Genomic DNA, 23,172 nt, shown 5'->3' on the forward strand with positions numbered 1-23,172 from the left:
GATATGAGAACTGTATTAGTTGGATTGCATCTGGTCATGTTTTGCTGCCTAATATTCAATAGATTAAAATTTTTATGGACCCCAGATCTGTGACCTACAGGATCACTTTGTTTTGTAGTCTCTTTGCATCATTTTCATGATAAGGCATATTCTGAAGAATGTATCTGTGATTTAATTATTTGTTTACTGAGAGAACTTGAGGAAGCATGGAATAGGCACAAAACAGTTTTACTACAACTAGATTTGAGGAACAGATGGATGCAGACCTTAGTCTGCCAGAGAATGTTTCTTCTCATGGGCATGTAAAATTGATGAAAGCTCAATGTATATAGTTTTGCTTCCTGTGTAATTTTGGGGATTTTTATTTAGATAGAAAAGTCAAAATGGCATATCAATTCTAGTGTTTTTACAATTAGAATATGAAACTAGTTGAGGCCCTTAGTATGTATATTGATGGAGAAGAACAAAAAATATAAAAGCTGATAACTTTGGTGTCATGGTAAGATTGCTCTCTTTTTGTGATATAGCTGATCAGGTTTCAGTATATTAACTCTTCCATATCAAAAATTGGTGGAAACATTATGCACTGGGTCTTCCTGAGCCATACATTTCATCGTTGTTCATTTATACTAAAACCATCACCCCATTGTTTTTTATTGGATAGTTTAAGATTCTAGATCAAATCATTTTATTAATAACCTACTCATGGTATCTAATTGCCACAACAATCAGCAAAGTTGTCTGGTCTGTTAAAATCATTCTAAATGTTCTCTAAAGAACAGTGACCTGCAGACATGGATGTTTGGGCAAGTGATGTTGTTCACCAGTTGCAGAGTAGCAACCTGCAACCATGGTGGATTCCAATGGATGATAGATTTAAAGCATATCAGCTTCCATGGTGGTCTTCCCTGTTAAGGTATGTAATGAACTAAACACATCTTTAAGAAGGATTTCACATGGTTTAGCAGTGATCAAAATTTCAAGTTCTTCCTTCTTTTTATTGCTTGAGCTTTATGCTTATGATATATTTTTCTCTCTCTTTAATGTGATTGTCATGTGTTGGGCCGATTTAGTCATTTATATCATTTAGCTTATCCACACTTGATTGAGATTGTTAAGAAATATTTAAATCAGTCTTTATTACATCTATCGGCTTAAGCTTTTAGATAGTTTGGCAGTAGTTCAAGTTCCACATGGCCCACATCATGTGCTGCTTTTGGATCATCAACTGGCTTTCTACTGTCACTCTCTATTAGAATTCAGCAAACCAGGTTACATACAGCTCATAGCCAACATGTCATTTCTAATCAGTTTGTATCGTCTCCTGTTACATCAGTATCAATTTTGTTTTGATTGGTGAGGGAGAAGCAAAACTATTGTCCTCCAGCTCACCATCAGCATCTAAAGATGGATTGGGACACACTTTGATTGGAAATGTTATTAGTATGCTATCAGGTGTGTTGGATTGTCTCAAAGAAGAAAACCAACCTTGCCATCAATCTGAATAAAAGCTATGAAATTTCCTTCAATGGTTGGTACTTTCATCTGCTTTGATGGAAGCAGTTTGGCTGATAGTTTGCTTGGTCATCACTACATTAAAGAACTGCATAATCTATCTTCTTTTAACATGATACGTGAACAGTGTTGAACTTTGAAAGTGTTTTAAATGTTATTTGTGGTACTTATTTTATTTTTCTACAGAAAAGGTCCACAGCTTGGAGGTTGGCCTTCAGTTGCTTTCAGTAATCTCAGTCCATTAAAATAAGGGAAGTAGGATTTGATGTCATCTGTTTCAATATATTAACCTAAACCTGAGCTTGTGGTTGGTTGTGCAGCAAATGTACATAACTACAAACAAATAGATTGTTGAGGAAGATGGGGTGAACCAATTGAGTAAGACCTTCTGATCTGTGGTTTTTATGTCAGCATATCTGGTCTGAGATCATACCCTGATCTTAAATATCTAATTAAGAAATATAATAATGAAAAGGGTCCAATGATAATCTATTATGTGCTGGCAGCAGATGATTGCAATTTCTTGCTGATGTTCCTTGTTAGAAGTATTTGAGCTGTATTATACTATGATATGAAACAATCATAATGCTTACAATCTCAGAACTTAGCAATGCTTGATACAACCAAACATATAGGAAAATGCTCCAAGGCACAATCAATGACCAGAACCAGTTCTGTTGTGCAATAATGAGGTTAATATTTAGATGATGTTGTTAGATTAAGATAACTTTTGCTTTATAAGCTTAATTTATGTTGCTTTGGTTGGAACTTGGGGGGGTTGTATTCTTTCCCTCAAAAATTTTGATATTATGTTGCATTAGAATATATATATATATATATATATATATATATAGATCCTCATCTTCTTGAAGATCATCAGGATCAACCTAGTAAACCCTAAAAAAGGCTAAAGTTATAAAAGTACATATGCAATGAACTTATGTAGGATAAATCCTAAGAAAACATAAAGTGGTAGTTCCTATATTTTTCTGAAGAAAAATGGAAACCTAGAATCTTAGTAACTGGTTGATTATAGCACAATATTTTGTTGCAGTGCATTATAATTGTCAAATTATACTTAGTTTCACAAATATAAGATTTTGATCATGTTAACTGTATAGACCTTACTATTTTTTAGTCCCTTCACTTTCTTTGGATAGGCCTCTTTTTTCATGTCCTTTACTTAATTTTGGTCTTTGAGATGAAATGAAGACCTTGATGCCTTCCCATTAACCTCCATATATTTTCTTTTGCCATTGACCATCAACCTTACTTTTCTTGCTTACATTTTCTTTTATTTAAGTGCTGTTTCAAGCTTATCCACCAGAAGAAATATCTAATCATTTTAGGAAGAAGGAACTTATGCAATGCCTAAGAAAATATTTAATCATCACACCTCATGTGTACAACCAAACATATATGTTGGCTTCTTTATTTGAGTGACTACAGGTAGGAGGTATCTTTTCTAGTTGCTCACCAACCTCACCAACCCTCAAGAAGGGTTCCAAGTTGATGGCAGACCACTGTGTGTTAAGTAACCCCCCAGACCCCCTTCAGCTAAATTTGGCACCATCTCTCTCTTTGGATCACCCTCAACCTTGGCAAGGTGGTTCAGAATTGTTCTTGAGACCTTTCTGTCACCAGTGAGCTGGTTCAATCCAGCGCTCAACTCAGGCAAGCCACCTCTTTGAATCAAGCATTTTGTTAGAGGCATTCCCCTTTCCACTGAGGGCAGGTGTGGTGTTGGGCTGGAGAAGCAGGGCACCTGCTCAAACCCCTCCAAGTTGAGTGGGGTTTGGTCAAAGGTGATGTAGTTGTCCATGAGGGCTGGGAGAGATTGGGAGCCTGAGTCATCATGGCTTGTCTCCATGGTTGGCTTGGTGGAGATCCTTCTGCTCTTGTAGAGGACTCTGCAAAGGACCCAATCTTCCTGAATGCACAGAAAAATGAAGTGTCACAGTTTTTATGATGAAAGGACTTGCAGAAACAAGATGAGTGATTTCAATTAATTATTATAGCAGTTGAGTTGGTTGTGGTGACCACCTAGCATTCAGATAGTATATTAAAGATTAAACAGAAATGATTTATGTAACATGTTGTGAACAATTTATTATAGCAACTTATGAATTCAAGTCATGAAACTGTGTTAGATATATATACATATTTTTTTTTTTCTTTTCAGATAATAATGTAGTGATTACTTGAAGAAGTTTAAAGTGTCATATCCCATGGAAGGAAAATGACAAGCATTAGGAGAGACAAATAAGAAAAAGCTTTATTCTGTTAAATCACTGAACTAACTTGTCCTTCAACTCTAATAATCTTTCATAAACTACATGCATCTGCTACTTGTTCATAAGAACTTAGTGTTGCTCTTTGTTCTGATTCATCCCACTGTTCTCACAATGCCTCTTCTTGATAGTTTATGTAGTATAGTATATGCAGTATCAGTCTAATTGAGATCTTCAACAGAGATTTATTGTAAGCCTAACATCTCTTTGCAGCTCTTTTGAGGACTATAAGCAACATGACCACACAGGTATCACAAAACAAAAGAGTCATGTTTGCAGAAGAGAAGGTAATCTGGTCACCGCAGCAAAGTGAGGATATAAAGGACTTGAGAGCATGACACTACCTTGAAGGGTGATTTTGGAGTGGCATCAGATCCTTCCATGCGGTATTCATGCATCACCCAATCTGTCTTCTTCCCCTTGGGAGCTCTTCCTTGATGGAACACCAAAGTCTTCCTCATCCCAACCAGCAACCCCTTTCGGGCCACCGGCCTGTCCTTCCCGGTGGCCTTCCAGTAGCCTGACACGGTGGCCCTGTTGGTCCGCTGCCCGGTTGCGTATTTCCGATCTCGATGGCTGAAGAAGTACCACTCCTTTCCCCCAACACATGCAGTAGCTGATCATCCACAAGAAACAGTTTGGTTGCATTAAAAGAATGGATGCAAGTCACTCTGATACAAGTTGCTGATTCTATGAATTCACCATCAGTGTCAATGGCAATCCTGATCAATGATATCTCGACAAGAAATTGCACTTTGTCCTGGAAAGCACTGGATCAGGACACTGATACGACTTTGGTAGAGAAACAAGATATAATTGGATGTGAATGAGAGATGAACTTGTTTCCATGGTTTCTGTAACATCAGCAATGGACCTAACTCCATGATGGAGATTGCTCATCATGGTGTGCATGCTTGGTGGATTAGCACATGGACGTTGCACCTCTCACGATACCAAAGAGTTGTCAGCGTCGATCTCTTTATCTCCTCTCTTTGATTGAATGTTAGACGGATTGGCACCAAAGGTTCGAGACCATGGAGGTGCCGACACTTGTGTGGTTCATGAGAGATTGAGATCATTCTTCTCTCTTGAATTGAGATCTCCAATTTGGAATCCATCAACATCTCCAAAAAGCATTCCTTTAGGTTGAAACATGTGTTTTGTGATTCAAATCAAGGTCTTCAGTTTGGTTCATAGTAACAGCAGATATGCATGCAGCATATATAATTTTAGGTAAGCATATTTCTTGATTCCTTCTCGTTTCTTAGGTGTTAAGTTTCTTCTCTCTTTTCCTCCTTTTAGGTTTTGATTCGTTTCAGGTAGAAGGAATACTCCATTAAAAGGGTTGGCAGTCAATCATGAAGGAACAGAACACATGAACAGGTCCAAAGTGGTGAAGTTTGGTACAAGAATAATTTCCTTTGATGGGAAGGCCAGATAGGACAAGCATGGAGATTGAACGGAAGACATGATAGACCTCAAAAGAGGATTGGAACCCGAGACTGTGCTGTGTCTTTGTGAATTCTGATATCATGTGAACTTAAAGGTAAGTGTTCTCGAGTTCTCAAACATGAAGTTTGCAGAATGCCTTCTGAAGGATCAAACTGTGCTTCCAGATCAGAACCAAGAGTTTCATTCCAAGGGGAGTGCAAAGACAGCAACGAAGAGGGGATAGAGAGAGAGAGAGAGAGAGAGAGGAATACCAGCAGCTAGTTCATGTGAAGACAACATAGAACAACATGCTACACCAGTGCCATCAGAACCAGATCAAACATGGTGCTCAAGGCATGCAATTGATCTTACCAGGAAGATCCCATGGTTCGCACTTGTTGAGATCAACATCCACCATCACAGCACTGCCATGGAAGCTACCGCGGCCGCCGTCTCCGGCGAGCTTCACCGCGAGGTAATCGCAGATGAGCTCGTCGTCCCTCGGGTGGAACCTGAAGCCCGGAGGCAGCTCTGCCTCCACCATGCTCAACATGCTCATGGTGGTGTTGATGAGTGGCAAACCACCGAGTAGAATGATGGAGTATATTAAAACTAAGTGGAGTAGGTGTTGTGTATTAATGAGGCCACTAAGTCAACTTTTGTAGGGGAGTTAGCATGGGATGGTTTGGTGTTTCATCCATAGGGAAGGGAATGAACAATGTCACATACTTTTCTTCTTCCATCTTCCCCACTTGATGGTGACATGGGGATTGATTATTCCTTAATCTAATGTAGTTTATTTGTTGATTCATTGCATAGAAACTCTTTTTATATGGATATTAACAGAGTTGCATTCTTGCCACTAAGTTGAACATGAGCCACAGTACCATTTCAGATGACATCTCATGATATCTCTCATAAGCCAAAACAGGTTGAATGGGCAATTTGCAGTGTGAGTGTCAAACACATACTGACAATGTTCTAAGTACATTACAAATCAGAAACCCAAAAGAAGTGACATCCAGCTTTCCCTACAGGAAAAAAAAATCTTGCATTAGTGTCTTCATTTGTTTGACTTCGCTATCATAACACATGCCAGTAGTGCTGTCATCCAATGGAAGATGATAGATGCCATGGCTGATGCTGGCATTTGGATGTTCCCTGGTAGTCACTTCCTCATTTAGCTGAGACAGCAGATGTAGCTCAACAGTTTGCTCAGGGGGTTTGATGCTTGTGGTTATGGTGAATGGAAGGCTGCTGTCATCAAACCTAATTCTTGTTAACCAGTTTCAGGACTGATGACAATGAAATCAACAGTTTCAAGATTCAGCAAAGCCATTTCCAACAAGTCATGATTTGATTATGAGCAGGTGAATGCAGTTCGAGCTAGTATTCATTAACTTGGAAGACAAAAAGAACAGTTTCTGTATCATCTTGTTTTGATCAGATGTTTGTAATTAGAAAAGGTACAAACTTGGAAGACAAGAAGAACAGTGTCTGTAGCTGATCAGATGACTGCATTTATAACCAGTATCATCAACTTGGAAGACAAAAACAACAGTGTTTACAGCAGTTATGACCAGTATCAACATGGAAGACAGCAAGAACAGAGGTTTCTGTATCAGCTGGTTGAGATCAGCTTGAATGCAGAGTCTTTCAGTGAAAAAAGTGATGAGAAGACCCCAAAACTCAGCAGGCTGCCTCCTTCAGATGACCAAGAGAGAAGGTTTGAGGTGAAAAGAGAACTTGATATGTTAGAATAATAGTGCCCACAGCCACAGCCTTCTCCTTTCTGCCATCCCTCTGATATCTCCATTGGTTGAGAAGGTAGTGTGGCCAATCCATCAAAAAGACTCTTTATCATGTCAAAACCACTATTGGGACAGTCAAGATTAGTCTGATGCAGCTCATAAGCAGAGCACTCAGAAGGCAACACATGATGCATGTAACCAATGACAGAAGTTTATGTTCTTGGTCACCTGTCATCAGCCATTAGAGAATACAGCTTCTCACTTACCACCACCTTTCCATAAATTTTCATTTTCTCAGATAAATCACTTTTAATTTTCACTGTTTGTTGCTATCCAAGAGAACCTACTAACTTGATGAATCTGAATTTCTGAATCAAAATATTTAAGTACAAGTCAACTATAATAAACTCTTCTAATCTTCTAAATCAACTCAATTTTCCCTCTAACACTTTTTTGGATATTGACTATTGGTATGAACTAACTAATCAAGTTTTGGCCTATTAATTTCAGCATATTTATTGATGGATCTCTTTGTGGTATCATATGTCATCATCAAGTTCTTAATATTACATTTTAACTTCTGCCATTTACTTGTGTCTGTCAAATGATATTATTATGCCTTTAGCTTTACCAAACCCACCAAGCTGTGACTTCAAATGCTTGATCTGAAGAACCCTGATGGTGGATCACAGTTTCCAATTTGAGTAAGACAAATACACAACCAATTTCTCAATAGTTCTTTTTTTATTTCAATGTGACATTAGTATCTGCAGATGAACTGATTCCATTGTGTTCATACCACAAATATCTATATAAAAATCAGTCATCAAATTCCAAGATTCAAAGGAAGGGTTGGAGCAGGTGGTCTGCCAAATCAAGCAAGATGATTTAAAGAATGTATCCATCAAAGCTTTCTCATTGAGAAAATTGGAGCAGACAGCATTGATGGCTATAACGACTACACAATCATGGTGGTAGATCACAAATCTTCTGCATGAGGACATCAAGAAAACCTTGACACTAGAAACAAAAAAAAAGTTTATGTTCTATTTCCCAATGCATTTATTTAGCATTAGACAAACTCATCACAGCAGTCAGCAACAATGGATATCAACCTCATGGTGCTGTTTGTCTGAGTAAGCCATGCAAATCCAACACAGCAGACCTCAATGATTACCAGAAAAGCAAATCAGGGAGGCATTACTTTCTTGTGCCATGATAGGAATGGCATTGGATGTTCAGAATCACACAATTACAATCTATGAGACCATCAGAGATTGAAATCTTGAAGTTTGCTGTAGTGCAGCATTTTGAAGTTTCAGAATCCCATGATACTAATTAATGAAACCATCAAGAATGAACATTCTTGTGTGGTTCAGGCTTTGCTAAAAGTCAGATGATAAGGAGATTGTAATTGAAATAATTGACAAAAAAACATATTACAATTATTGTATTATTGAACATGATAGATTATTTCTAACTGCAATAATCATTGATCTCTTGGAACAACATCAATCAAGTTGCCTTCCACAAAACTTTGGGTGGCTTCATGGATGATGCAAGCTGGAGTACTAGTAGCTGTGATACCCAATTTGCTTTCTGAGCTTCCTTGTAATGTTGTGGATCCAAACTTGCAAGTGCCTCAATAATTTTCTTGGTTGCTTGTTCCATCCATATGTCTTTCTGAACCAATGATGATATCTTGTTCCACCTTCATTCAAGTGGTCAAGATATACGAGGCGTGCAAATTGGCTGACCAATGCATCACATAAGATATCATTGTGCAGTATCAACATTAATCCTGCATTAACCATCGAAGATTTTATGCGCATATATGGAGAGCTAAAAATCCAGAGAAAAAAAAGGAAGACCAAAGGCCGAAGATGATCCAACTCACCTTTTGTTCTCATCACATTCTTGTCCTCCATGGCTGCAGTGCAAAGCTGAAGTTGGCCCATTCTTGTCCTTTTGGCTTTTGTCGCTGTTGGCAGTTGGCAGATTCATGGATGAGAGTGGTGAGGGGGATAAAGATGAGTGATTGCCTGCTTCGATCTTTTTGCCCGATGCAGCTAAGTGCTTGCTGCTTGCCTCCAACTTTTGGCGCAGTGGGGAGGGTCATGCCGGTGCAGGCTCCTCCGCGGCCACAAGACACTCCTCGTTTCTGAGACCTTTAGTCTTTCCGGGTGTGGAGAATGGAGAAGTTGTCAGCGCACGATGGTGCCATTGTCGATTTGCCTGCAGCATCAACATGAAAAATGCGGCAACAGCAGTGAGATCTGCAGCTTTATCTGCTCCGACGACTGCTCTCTCTTCCCACCATTTGTGCTCTTCGCTGCACTCTCTTTATCCCAAATTGGTTCGCATATTCTAATTTTCTTGTGTACAGTATGTTGGGCAAAAACTATGTATTTATCCTTTAATTATCAAGATTTAATCTCCAGAATTTATTGGCTCAACTCATCACTAAAAATTCATCTTTCGAACTCTCCAACTTCTAATGAATAGGTAGATGGTTCCTATTAGGAAATTGAAATTAATATTAGAACATTGATTATGGCTTTTATTTTTATCAATTTATATAATCAATCTTCAAATAATTGATTATAATTTAAGAAGATTACTATTTATAATATCTCTTTACTATTTACCATCTTATTTTTTAAAAAAAATTAATATTTTTAAATTATCCTTCCATAAATATTCTCATTTCTTTTCTTACTCATCCTCATCCTCCATCTATTAAAGTGATAATAAGAAGAAGTGATAAACGAGATCAAAGTGTCAGATGAGAGATCGTAGCCTAAGGGTAACGATCTCTAATGAGCACAAGTTGAGGGTGACAATTGACAGGTAATATGAGCTGAGAGTAATAATCGACAAAATACATGAGTTAAAGACAATAAATGACGACGTATAACATCGATAAAGGTATGACATGGTATGTAGGCGAATTGTAAAAGATGTACGGAAGGAAAAAATATATATAATTATAATTAAAAGATGATAAATAATAAAATATTATTTATTAATTTTTTAAAAGAATTATAAATAGTAAAAGATTGTCGATTATAAAAAAAAAAATACTAAATAGTAAGCTCCTAATTTAATGGGTAATCTGATTTTATCAAGAAAATGCTCTCTTGTGGTACTCATAATAAATATGAGGAAATTTTGGACAACTCATAAAGATCACATTATATTACTGATATACTCGTACACGATTTGCGATGCAATTCGAATGGAGCGGACAAAAGAGTCATTTCATTCTCCATCGGATGATGGACGCTGCCAGGATGGTCGCTACCGCCTCGTGATTCGGAGCGGTAGATCGACAGTTCTGAGTGCCACGTATCACTGATCACGATTAAGCTAACCACAATGTGATCGCTATAATCTAGACCGTTGGATAGGATAATATATGAAAACGAACGATCGGATGATAAAAAAGTATATGTGTATGTATATATATACATTCATATATATACATATATATACATATACATATATACATATATACATATATACATATATAAAAGTATATATGTATGTATATATATACATATATATATATATATATATAACATATACATATATACATATATATACATATACATATATACATATATATATATATATATAATATTTGTATGGGACATCATGTTGATAATTTATTTAGATTATAAATATGATCGTATCAGATTTAGCCAATTTGTTCGGGAATTAGCAAATCGAGACTTTAACTGACAGAAACTAAAACATGAGTATGCGACATTGCCAATAATAATGAGTATTAATGCCATCACCGTCCCAAGGGAAAATATTAATGGATCGCATTGAATGGAAATTGACATGACATTTTTGGGATAAGTCGATCTCGTGAGTGGCACGTGACTGTCCTAAATAATTGAATACATGGCATCATCTAAATCGATGGATGCTTCTTCCGATTCCAACTCGATCCCCGTCGATTGGGTTCGGATTTGAACCACTCGTATGATTCCCTGATTGCTTGGATTGTGAGTTTATTGAACACAAAAAAGAAATGTTGAATTATCGTCGTGGTAACCCACACTTGTCTCTCGCTGGAAGCACAAGTGGACCCGTTTGTGGGTCCGGGTTGTTCGTCTGCTAGACGGGTAGAACGATGGGTGGATAGTCAAAGGGTTTCGATCAGTTTCGTGGCATTCGTACTTATCCATGAAAAGGGCGCCTTTTTATACGAAACGTTTCACACCTTCGGCCACCCTCGATCGCCACGACGCAGCGCCTCTTCGTTGCGGTGCCCGTGTCCGCCACCGGGCCTCGCCGGAAACCCTCGTCGTTGGATGCCCGATGATGGCCTCCGCTTGCGTCAACAACGCTGCGCTGGCGCCGGACTCCCCCTTCCTCGATTTCGCCCCGGCGTGCCCTGGCTACGGCTGGCTCAGTCCCAGGATCTCCTTCAGTCGCGACCTCGCCGACGGCGGCGCCGCCCCTTCGGGCCTCGATGTTGGGGACTCTGATCTCGGTGCCCTGGTCTCGTCCGCCGCTGTTGTGACGGAGAGGCCCGATCCGAATGAGCCGGGCGTGGATCTCCCCGACTTCGAGTTCCGTCCCGACGATCCCGTCACCATGCTGCCCGCCGATGAGCTTTTCTCCGATGGCAAATTGGTTCCGCTTCAGATCGCGGCAAAGCGGCACCAAGCGGAGCCGGCCGACGGGATACGATCGCCCGAGGCGGAGAGGCCTCGTCGGGTGGCGGAGGTCCTCGGATTGGAGTCCTGCGCGCAGTCGCCCAAGGCGCCGAGGTGCTCGAGCCGTTGGAGAGAGCTACTTGGCTTCAAGACGCAGCAAAACCCTAAGCCGGAGGCCCAAAAGGCGGCGACGCTTACTTCCAAGAGTGTGAACCACAATACCAGATCGCTCCGCCATCTCCTCCACCGCCTGTCGAAGCACTCCGCCGCGGACGCCTCCCTCGCCATCCCGCTCCTCCGAGAGTCGGACTTGGAGCCGGTGTCCATCTCCTCTCGCCGTTCCCTCTCTTCCTCGTCCTCCTCCTCGGGCGCCGATCACGACGAGCTTCCACGGCTCTCACTTGACGCGGAGAAGCCGGCCCAACGGTCGATCTCGCTCAGTCGGGTTCCACACCGGGCGCGGCTCGCCCGGCCTAGGGTCGCCACTGCGGAAGGTCACCAGGCGGCGAGGACTGGGCGGAGCCCGCCCCGGCGTGGGGCGGAGCTGGCGCCGCCGAGGGGGGCGTCGGTGGACAGCCCGCGGATGAACGCATCGGGGAAGGTGGTGTTCCAGGGGCTGGAGCGGAGTTCGAGCAGTCCGGGCAGCTTCCACGGCCGAAGCACCTGGCACCACCACCATCAGCACCGGGGGAAGCCGTATCGGGCGATCGAGCGATCGTACTCGGCCAACGTCCGTGTCGCCCCGGTCCTCAACGTGCTCCCGGTCGGCTCGCTTCGGATCTGCACGTCCAAACCCGGGTCGGTCTTCGGCTTGGCCCAGCTCTTCTCCCCCCACAAGAAAGATAGGGACGCCTCTACCGCGAGGTGGAATCTCCACAGCGGCGGCAACAGAAGCAAGATTATCGACAAGGAAAAGGCCTGAAGAGAATCAACTTGAGGTAACACATCAAAAAACGTTTTTTAAAGCTAAAATGAAAATTCTACTGCAAAGGTACAAAATTATCTCTGTATAATTGCTCATCTGTTGTTCTTTGACGCTTTGATCGAGGACTCGCGTTCTTGGATTCGCTTTTGGTTTCTTTTTGTCCCGTCCCTTAGAAAGCTTTTCCTCGTAAAATTTGATGTGTATTAATCTATTTCGCTTCTTTGGCTTCATCTCTGACGGCAAAAGATCATTTTGCTGTCCGTTTCGTGATTGTCCAATCTCACCTGCCCCCTCCTCTGCGGTTTGAGCACAGACGGGGCCCGACATGGCCCAGTCCCTGATCTCCAATCACATGCCACCGCTCTCGCTGCTGCCGGCGTCCTTCTTGCGACTGCAGCGCGACTGCTTCCATGTGATGCTGCTCCACGTTCCATTGTGCTGTGTGGTGTCCATTCCCCTCGTTTTCCACCACATCTCGCCTCCCCCTCCGACTCCTCTGATCCCAAACTCCAAGAAACCTCATCCAATGGACGGATTGGGCGAAGAAGCAGTGGCGTGCAACTGCTTCTGGACCGAGTCAAAATGGATTGAATCGATGGTATGGTGGGTCTCCTTGGGATTTGTAGCGAGTGCTTTTGCGGTGCACCTGAAAAGCAGGCTTTTCAGAGACCTGCGCTTGCTTCTGTGCCCAAAGATTCCCTCGTCAACCATTTTGATTTCCTAAAGCTAAGATAATGTTTTTTTTTCGATGTTCATAAAACAATCGTTAAAAAGGAGTTAATTTGAATGTTTCTGCCAATATACAGCATATATTTTTCTTTTTATTGCAAAATAACTGTCCATATGTTATATTGGATTCAGTCTCTCCAAACTACTCTCTTCATTCTTCTCTTACATTGGATTGTCCATATGTTATATCTCAATGCTGTTCCTTTATAATTTAAATAACAAAATGATTGTGTTATATTATAAAGTAAGACTGTATACATTAATTGCCAAATGTGATTTAAGACACTGGATTAATTGGTTGTAAGTGCTAAAGGTGGCATTGCCATGTTGAACTCACCACTATTTCTCTTCATCTCCTGAAATTTAAATCAGAAAGTCTTATATTTAACTTCATCTCCTAAGAATTGAATAATTTATTTCAATTTTTTGGGCAACCTTCTTTGCACAAAGTCATGTCATATTTTATGCAATAGAAATTGACTTATATGGCTCTAGCTTGAACTATGTGGATCATGTTCGGAGTCGAATTTGGACTTAAGCATTGTGGGCTGAAGTTGGCATTAGAAATGTCAATATTTTTTTGTATGGTCCAAAAAACTCTAAGACCGAAGGCGGGCTGATGAATAGGGTTTAAAGTTTAGGGTTTTATGACTTCAAATGATGATTGAAACATTAAACACCATATCCTGCTTAAACAAACACCACATCAGACTCCCAAGATATTCTTCAGCCTGCTAAATACTATGTAGAAGCTGTACCTCAACAGCTGAACTCTCTGTAAATATTCAACGATAGGAATAACGGGTTGCATGACACTCTCTTCATCAAATTTTGAAGGTAGATCGAAACATATCGAGTCTGGAAGTAACATGTTGATAACCAAATAAGAAAGATACGACTCTGACTAATTACCACATTGGATCTAGTTAGTGGATGGAGATTTGAGAGAGAGAAGCTCTGAGCAGTGGCCGTGTTCCGAATATGGCCTAGCATTGCCATCAGTCTCCTTTAAGCTTTCCACTCAGATAAAAGAGACAAAGGTCAATCAGAGCTGTCCACAGGCACAGTCAAGAAATGGGGTTTTGCTGAGAGGCTTTTGTTAAGTACATTTTGGTGGGGTCCTTGGTGGAACCTCCTCACCATCTCTGCCCTTCTCCCCAAAGGCATCTGCTGCATGATTCTGATTCATTGTCCTGAGGCATCTTTCACCATTTTGGCATCAGGACTAACAAGTTGCATTATCCTCAAAGCAGAGGTGACCAGATGCATTATATAGGGTTCCTGTCCTTGCATAAATAGGAAAGTGATGGGAGGGGGAATCTTATATAGGTAAGGTAGAGTTTCACAGATAATGATATATATGGATTATCCAGAGAAGGCCAGAATCAATCCAGCATGAGGTGATCACTTGATCATGCTGGGAGTTCATATGTTTATTCTTTTTTCCTTTCTTTTTCCCCCCTCTTCTTCACAGCAGACACTTCCAGCCCTGAAAAGCTAACCTACTATAAAGGAAATGCCTGCTGAGATATGATAATGCTTTCTTAAAGTTAAAGGGAAAAAGAGGACTCCTGAGATCTACCAAGATAAGGATAATGTTCTATTTATTAGAATGTACAACCAGAATGGTACTGTGCCTTCAGTAAAGTGGTGCTGTAGATGATTGCTAGACAAAAAATAAAATGTACCCTTGCTGAATGTTTTGTAAACATATTTTCAAAATACACTATCCTTTGATTTTATCACAATGTTCTCTTCAGTATCCAGCAAATTGGACTTTCTTTTTGTTCTCTGCATGGTATTATTTCTGAAGTGATCTCTCTCTCTCTCTCTCTCTCTCTCTCTCTCTCTCTTTTATTATTGTTGATTGGAATTCTCTAGTGTCAAGATGGTAAGACAACCAAATAGGCTCAGGACAAAGTTATGCAAGATTGAGACCTGATAACAATTATCATAATAACCATAATCATTTTCAGAAGCAACAATGACCTGATCATAATAACAAAAACAACTTGATAACAAAGAGCCCCTAGAAGTAACAATGATCATACTAACATACTAATAATCTCAGCAGCTTGATCAGAAGATATTTTCATAGAAGGAATCAAATATGGTCATATGGACATGAAGGATACAAAGCAAGAATGTGGTGTGCTATTACATAAGAATCAGCAGGAATCCTCCATGGTGCCTATATATTTGCTCACCACAACAATAACCAAGTTATGATCACATTGATGGGTTATTTCTTTGTAGCAAGAACAAGGTTATTCATAAGTCTAATCTTTGCGCAAGAGGATCAACTGATACAATTCCAAGCATTAGCTAGACCTGATGCTTAACAAAAGTTTATCAGATTTACTCCTTCCTTCAACATGTACACAATAAATGCTGGCTTCAGCCAATGGTTTGAAATTTTATTTGGGAGCAATTTGCAGGAGTTGCTCCCGAGAAATTTTACACTCTTTACTCTTGAACAGCCAAATTCTCTGCATCAAGGTTATAGCAGGTGTTCTAAATATGAAGTTGAAGATCAACCTGATGCATAAAAATAAACATTAGCCTTGGTGACATGAGTAGTAGGAGCCAGATATCTTGTGTTTAAACATGGACAAATGTTTCCTCGATTTGACAATTATAATTAGGTTATGTCCATCTTACCAGATCCACTTTTGTGGGTGTTCTCACAGGCTGTTGGGTGATTCTGCTGCAACATTTGAGACCCAAAGGTGTATCGATTCATCGCCTGCATTCGGTCATGTTGAAGCTATTTCAGCAAAAAGACAAAGATCAAGAGGTGTAAAGATGAAGCTACAAGCCTGAAAGCGAGGCTGAACATGGTGAAGGCCAAGGTAGGAGGAGGCATGCGATTCTTGCAAATGGGCACTTTGCATCAGGTTTCGTAACATTGCTGCTTGGAAGGCTGGAGAAGTGGAAGACAATGTCTGGTTGGGGGTAGAAGATTGAAGTGCATGATGCATCAAAGGAACACAAGCATGACCAACTCCCACAGCCATGCCTGGCATAGATTGTTGGGCACCTGGAAGCATCATCTGCGCCATGCGACCTCCCATCCACATCATCTGTTTCATGGATCACAGTATGCAAAAGATCACATTACTGGTGTACAAGTCCTGTGTCATGGCATCATCATTTTGTCAAACCTGAACTTGCAGTTGCAGTGACTTCAAGTATTCAATTGCCTCATCCAGCATTGATGCTTTGTCCGTCTGAGAATTTTAAATGTACAACATAATCAGAATTCATATTGGAAAATTTCACCATTATGAGAATTTGGCAATGGACTGTCTGTTAGTTCTCGAATGATTTATACATGTTTGATATGAAGATGCCTTCAAGTATGATATGTCGTGCCTTCAAGTTCACAGGCACACACAGGAAATGCCTTCAATATGGAAAACAGCAATATGATGATTGCCTTCAAGTATGATCATATCTGAGAAGCTATGATATGTGGCGGCTTCATGTATTCAATTGCCTCAAAATTTCAATACCTACAGTCTATATTCTATGAACTATAGTATTAAGAACACAGAAAACATTTAGAATTTTTCTTCATTGATTGTGAGAACAGATGCACAAATTACCTTATTGCAATGTGGTATCAGCTCTTGCAGTGCCTTCATCTTTTCATTTATTCTATCTCTTCTTCTCTGCATAAGATCATGCCTACTGGTTAAAAGTGAGCTCAGTTCATGTCAGTGGTTCTTCACCAATTCTTACCCTCTCAGATAGATTGTGAACTTCAGCAGCACGGCTTCTGCGAGTCGATATCGATCCCTGAGCTGCCTTCTTCGCCTCGACCGACTCAAACTCAGCCTCCTACAAACTCAGTCTCAGTTTTCACTGTGTCTAATGCCAATGGAATCAGTTGGAAAAGAGAGGATTACCTCACTTTGGTATTCTGCAACCTGCACATCTCTTTGCTTCCTCTTCTGGCACTGACCACTTCCACCCTGATCTCCTGTTCTTCTGAAACTAAAACAAGCACCTCCTGATGATGAAGCGAGAGCAGTTTCAAATGCATGCTTTGGCACACTTGCTCCTGCAACACCAGCAGCATCACCCTGTGCATGGAGTCGATTGCTCTCACAAATGCTTGAAGACATCGTGTTGTTCTCTCGGAGATGGAGAGTGGACTTTTTAGGAGCAGTCAAGACATCGCTCGCACCGGTATCACCGAAGCCCATGTATCTATCAATGGTGCTCATGTTACTGGGGCCAAGTCCATCGATGCCTGCCATCTCAGAGAAGAACTCCGAGCAGAATTCCTTCTCTAGCGAATCATGGAGAGGACTCGGAAACCATGACGCAGTTGCATCGTCTTGAATCGAGCTGATGGATCTCCCAAGAGACTGCTCCCGTTGTTGCTGTTGTTCTGGTTTGAGCTTGGCAATGGCGGCAGAGGCTCGCGGGTGGTGCTGGCTCTGGCTATGCATGACGACATGCCCATCTCGCCACAGCAGCTCTACGAGCTCACTGTCTGGCCTGCAAGATTGGAACAAAAGGGATCACGGATCTGTAAGTGGATATATAGGATTTAAGAGGAGAGGAAGGGGACAAAGACAAAATGGATGATGCTAACCCCATGGGATTCTTCTGATTTGCCATTGGGAGGATACCTCCAAAATCTGTGGTGTCATCTTCCAAATTCCAATCAGGAACATATTGATTCATTGCTAGATTTGGACTGCAATCATCAGAGAAAGTTATATATCAGAATTCCTATAGTTCAAGTATGGCATTTGACTCCATAATAAGAAGAGCACCGCATCAGTTTCACCTGTTCCTTCAAGAACAAGAACTGGTAAGCTCGAAAAGAAGCAGAACAGTAATAAGAGATCAAATGGTCAAGAAGAACAAAGATATCCAGAACAACCACAGAAAGATCCTTTGCCTCAAACTCATGAGCAAGGGAAAGAACATTTCAGAAAGACTGAAACTACTTCAATTACCGTCGTCTCAGACAGACTCATACTATGTTTGCTAGATCACAACAAACACACACACACACACACACACACAGACAAAGAACAATTCCAACTGGGTTACATCACATTAAGAAGCTGACATATCTGAATCAAACTTCTTGCTCAAATCTATTTTATTTTTCTTTTTCAAGAGAAAAAGTTTCCATACAGAGAAAAAGACAAGCGAGAAGAAAAGCTAAAACAAAGACTGGAAACCAGAAAGTGTTGAGCAAAAACCAACCTTCTCCTTAGCTCCACAATCTTCGAACAAGAAAGCAGACAGACTTCACTACCTCCTCCCCTCCCCGGCAGCTACAGAGATGGTTGGAAACTTGATTCCGTGAGGGTTTTAACCACTGCTGGATTAGGAAGGTGGGGAAGGAGGACATGCCATTTTCATGCTGTTAATGCTATCCATAGCTTCTATCTATCTCTAATGGAGGACTTTGGCCATGGCCAGGTTTGCACTTGTTCTGCAACAGTGTCATGTCAGTTTTCAAAGCATGTCGGGGTGGGTCTACCTGTGAAAGCTTGGCTGGTTAACAAGATCTCCATCTCACTTCAATGTCCGAGCTTAGGAGTTCACATCAAGCAGATGATTAGATCTCATCACATTTATACTGCTGACAGCGAGTCTTGTCTTCACGATAAGATTTCGAGTCAAATACCACCTTTTGAGGTAACGCAATTATATTGTCTTTCTAATTCAAAGTTTAATTGATGAAGATATTAGTTAACTTAGTTGATAAAAATTTTAATAAATCATCATAGAATTCTGAGTAATAATAATAATAATAATAAATTTAACACTTTACACAAGTAAAAAATAATATTAAAAGGATATATAATATCTAATATAACCTTAATAATCTTATAGTATATTTCGGAAGGATATTATTATCAATTACAGTTTAGCTAATAGAGACACATAAGCATTATTTTGGATTTGTAAGATATATAATTTAAAATTTAGATGAGAATATATATATATATATATATATATATATATATATATATATATATGGGAGACATAAATGTGATGATTTTATTGCATCTGCCACTGCTCAATTTCATAAGCATTAAAGAGGGGGAAGGTCAGATGCCATGAATCTAAATCCTATGATCACTATCTCTATTGAATTGGCATGATCATGGTATAAAATGGACGGCACCGGCTACATTGATGGTAAGGATAACCACAAAAACGATGATGAGGTGAAAGCATAAAACAAGTGAACGAATAAGAAATAGAGAAAGATATGAAACACTACCATTTCTTGATAATAAAATATAATAAAACTGTTGCACATTAAGAGTGTAGTTATTATAATCCAACTAATCGTTCGATCGTCGATCCATCGGATCGAATTATTATTTAATAAATATTAAAAAATATAAAATTAAATATCAAGGTTTTTTCTTTATTGTTAGCACTCTATAATAAATTAGATTAGGCTTCTAGAATTTTTTTAAAATATTTATCTATTTTTTAAGCATTATTTGTTATTCATCGAATTCGATCGAGACTTCTATTATCTGGCTTTTCTAAATAATGGTGGAAGTTTAAAATATTGCATCTTTCTATTTCTCACTTTATAAAAAATGTAAAATATTATCATTATTATTATTATTATTTGCTGATGCTCTTCTACTATGCAACATTTATTATGTTTTGTTGAAAATACGGAGGAGATCTGAGTTGACAATTTGAGGTGGAGTAATGCTGGTCGGAGAGTGGAGGACAGAACACTTTCCTACTAATCAAACAAGTGCCTCCCAATACTCATTTCACATACTATTCCCTCACTTCCTTTACGTCAGCTATCTTACTCACTCCATCTCTCTCTCTCTCTCTCTCTCTCTAATCCTTATTCCACACACTGTTCCCTCACTTCCTTTACATCAGCTATTTTGGACAAGCAGGAAGATTCACTCCCTCTTCCTCCCTCTCCTAATCACTCTCTTCCTTCTTTTTGGAGGCACAGCACTGGTGGAGAAGAAGGCAGCCAAGAAGATGTGGTTCTCATTACATTAAAGTTTCGAACTATTCTCATTGAATATTTTTGAGGCTCTATAAACTTCCTCATGTGGGTTTGGATCTGTGCAGGTAACACTGGCCATGGTGCATGCATCTGTTAAAGGCACCACACTTCTTCTTTGTGGTAATGTTCCCCATACTTCCTACCAAAACAGCAGCAGCATCAATCCATCAAGTGCAGCATCAGAAGCTGCTGTCCCCAACTCAAACCAACAAATTCTATTCCTGAGTGATGCCAGAGTACTCCACTCAGTTCATCATGAGTTTTACTAATCATTACCTAATAATTTATGACTGCTAATTTGTTCTGAGCCATATTTCCATGCTTAGTTTTTGCAGGGAATTAAATGCAAGCCAACAAAATCTATTCCATTCAGTTCATCATGAGCTTTACTAATCATTACCTGACAATTTATGACTGCTTTGAGAAACTGTTCTAATCCACACTTCCATGGTTAATTTGTGCAGGCAATCAAATGCAAGTTAATGAATAAATCAGGATCTTATGCAAATTTGCATCTTAGATTGCTTTGCTTATAAGCCATATTAGCAATAGATATGAAATGGGCATTGGAAAAAGTCTCTCTCTCTCTCTCTCTCTCTCTCTCTCTATATATATATATATATATATATATATATATAGAGAGAGAGAGAGAGAGAGAGAGAGAGAGAGAGTTGGCCTGTAGGTTGAACAACTACGTTGTTGGATTATATTCTGGCTCTACAGGGAAGATGGACCCATATCAAATTATTGCACATGCAGCAACTTAATAGCTATCGTGCATTACTCTGTTTCATATAGATACAAATAATCTGCATCCTGCTTCTTATCTACAGAAAGAAAATAGTACACCTGAAAGCAATAGCTGCATGATCTTGTTCATCTTTGGGCGATGATGATGGCTGGACCTGAGCTAAAAGGTTCGATCTCAGGCCCAATCACCAATCCTTTTCCTCTCTGAATGCATTGTAATGCACTTCTGAATAAAATAGGAATAGGCTGCATGCAGGCATTGACAAGAGATTTACGATGGGAACAAAACTTAGGGTGTTAAGTACTTTGATCTTTTATGACTCTCATTATGCCACTATCAGAATGTGAGACCACTGCTATATGTAACAGATGATCTTTAAGCACAAAATATGTAGTTTTTTTAAGGGTTTTTTGTTTGCCATTTGATGAGACAGAGTGCAAAAATGAACATGTAAAGTTGTTGATAGTAATCCATTGCACAGTGGAAAGAGAAGTAGACATTACATAACGTGACGCAGAATCCTACAAGTACAAGCCATGACAAAGGCAAACCAGCGTTACATCGCTGCACACCGAGTGCATGCATCAATGCTCCGTGCACGAGCTCTGCATGGCCATCATGGGGCAGCTGCAGGTGGCGGGATGGGGAAGGGAATGAATGGGATTGCTGGAGCTGAAGGCATCGGAGGCAGTGAAACCTTCTGGACGGTGGTTGGGATCGAATCCATAGGCGGCAGTGCCACCTGCGGCACGGTGGGCATCGGCGGCAGTGTTGGAAGTGTCGGCGTAGCCAAGGTTGGGATGCCCAGTGCTGCGACGGGGTTGGTTGTTTCTACGAGATGGCGTGCTGCATGGCACGCTTCGAAGCTTAAGAACGCAGTGGCCATGAGATTTGCTTTGGCGAGGAGGCCAGAGTTGGAAGCCATGGATGATGTTTAAGTAATACTAGTTCTTGGGGTTTATACGTTAGAGAGAGAGAGAGAGAGAGAGAGATCTGCAAGAGAACTCTCATGTTATTATGTAATAAAGTTCAAGTAAAGCATCTGTTTGATTTAACATTAATGACAAACACAGCAAATTTTAGGTGAAAGTGAAAGTGTTTGGATTAAATAAGAATAAGCATATGTGAATAATACATTAACTCTAACAAAATCGATCATCATCAACAATGATATCAGCAAGCAAATATGAACTCATAGCCACATCTTTCGAGTGTTGGAGGATTCTTCACTGCGTGTAATCAGGCAGCTAGAGCCACATCCAAATCATCATCATCACCATTGAGTTCCCTACATAACCTACCATCAGCCGCTGCGTCGTCGCCGTCGCTGATGAAGACCGAAACTACCAGAAGAGCCTTGTCCATGGCAACCACCACCACCACTCTGCAATGCGTGAACCAGCAAGAGAAGCAGGTGAGGAGAGGATGCCTTCTCCTTGTTGTTGGAGTGCAGACTGTAAAGGCCACAGGAGAGCAGCAAAAGGAGGGGTCACGTTGGAACACTCTTCTCCGCTTTCACATGCTCGTCCGCGGTGGCGGGCGACGCGGCGCATTGGTGCCACGTGCCACTGCGCTGTGCATGTCGGACATTGACCATGAGTCAAACCGGGGCCCGCAGGGGCGTGACCATCATCTCCATTATTTCCATCATGGATAATATAAAGAAATTGAGGCAGGTGTTGTATTCATTTTCGTGAATTTAATTTAATATTATTTCCATTCCTTAGTCGCTAGTCACTAAAAGAAATATTTCAATAGTAAAAAATATTTTTTATTCATCGAACATGCCAAATTTACTGTTAAGGGTTTTTGTTATCTTAATTGGAGATAAAAAAAAAAATATATTATAATATATATTTCTTAATTTTTCATGATAAATTCACACGAAACAAAAATAAGATGAAATATTAATCGAATTGAGGGATCTCTTGACTCTTAGCTATTTATCTATGCAGAAAATAGTGGAATGCGCAATTTCTATGTCACCATTACCTCCGAGGCCATCAAACTTTGGAGTCAGTCTTGTTGATGTGAAGTTCGCATTGGAGTCACAGCCACACACCTACCGTACCT

At 40.3% G+C, this 23,172-nt stretch overlaps 3 protein-coding genes and 1 long non-coding RNA gene across 7 annotated transcripts; 2 read left to right on the forward strand and 2 right to left on the reverse strand.

Moving 5' to 3' along the window:
• Positions 1-2,917: 2,917 nt before the first annotated feature.
• Positions 2,918-6,000, reverse strand: LOC103989568 (NAC domain-containing protein 21/22). The gene is made up of 3 exons (XM_009408447.3): positions 5,610-6,000; positions 4,151-4,422; positions 2,918-3,445 (listed from the first exon to the last, which is right to left on the reverse strand). The coding sequence occupies exons 1-3, from the start codon at positions 5,794-5,796 to the stop codon at positions 3,008-3,010; spliced, it is 897 nt and encodes a 298-aa protein (XP_009406722.2). The 5' UTR covers positions 5,797-6,000; the 3' UTR covers positions 2,918-3,007.
• On the forward strand, positions 4,836-6,042 carry LOC135677128 (uncharacterized). The gene is made up of 2 exons (XR_010514545.1): positions 4,836-5,039; positions 5,126-6,042. It is a non-coding gene; the product is annotated as an uncharacterized LOC135677128 (long non-coding RNA).
• A 5,102-nt stretch (positions 6,043-11,144) lies between these two features.
• LOC135585653 (uncharacterized) lies at positions 11,145-16,635 on the forward strand. Of its 2 annotated transcripts, none has more exons than XM_065189077.1 (2): positions 11,145-12,599; positions 12,900-16,635. In XM_065189077.1, exon 1 carries the CDS (start codon positions 11,186-11,188, stop codon positions 12,581-12,583), a length of 1,398 nt encoding a protein of 465 aa, XP_065045149.1. In that variant the 5' UTR covers positions 11,145-11,185; the 3' UTR covers positions 12,584-12,599; positions 12,900-16,635. The 2 variants fall into 2 exon arrangements, with proteins under 2 accessions (XP_065045149.1, XP_065045148.1); XM_065189076.1 differs by having other exon boundaries at positions 16,006-16,635.
• Positions 15,654-18,764, reverse strand: LOC135677129 (transcription factor PHYTOCHROME INTERACTING FACTOR-LIKE 13-like). Of its 3 annotated transcripts, XM_065189080.1 has the most exons (9): positions 18,548-18,764; positions 17,922-18,026; positions 17,227-17,824; positions 17,060-17,158; positions 16,924-16,989; positions 16,480-16,545; positions 16,135-16,398; positions 15,977-16,061; positions 15,654-15,853 (listed from the first exon to the last, which is right to left on the reverse strand). In XM_065189080.1, exons 2-9 carry the CDS (start codon positions 18,011-18,013, stop codon positions 15,849-15,851), a joined length of 1,275 nt encoding a protein of 424 aa, XP_065045152.1. In that variant the 5' UTR covers positions 18,014-18,026; positions 18,548-18,764; the 3' UTR covers positions 15,654-15,848. The 3 variants fall into 3 exon arrangements, with proteins under 3 accessions (XP_065045152.1, XP_065045150.1, XP_065045151.1); XM_065189078.1 differs by lacking the exon at positions 15,654-15,853 and having other exon boundaries at positions 15,929-16,061; XM_065189079.1 differs by lacking the exons at positions 15,654-15,853; positions 18,548-18,764 and adding an exon at positions 18,120-18,377 and having other exon boundaries at positions 15,929-16,061.
• Between the last annotated feature and the right edge of the window lie 4,408 nt (positions 18,765-23,172).

Source organism: Musa acuminata, chromosome BXJ1-6, assembly GCF_036884655.1.
Source record: "Musa acuminata AAA Group cultivar baxijiao chromosome BXJ1-6, Cavendish_Baxijiao_AAA, whole genome shotgun sequence".
Lineage (NCBI taxonomy): Eukaryota > Viridiplantae > Streptophyta > Magnoliopsida > Zingiberales > Musaceae > Musa > Musa acuminata.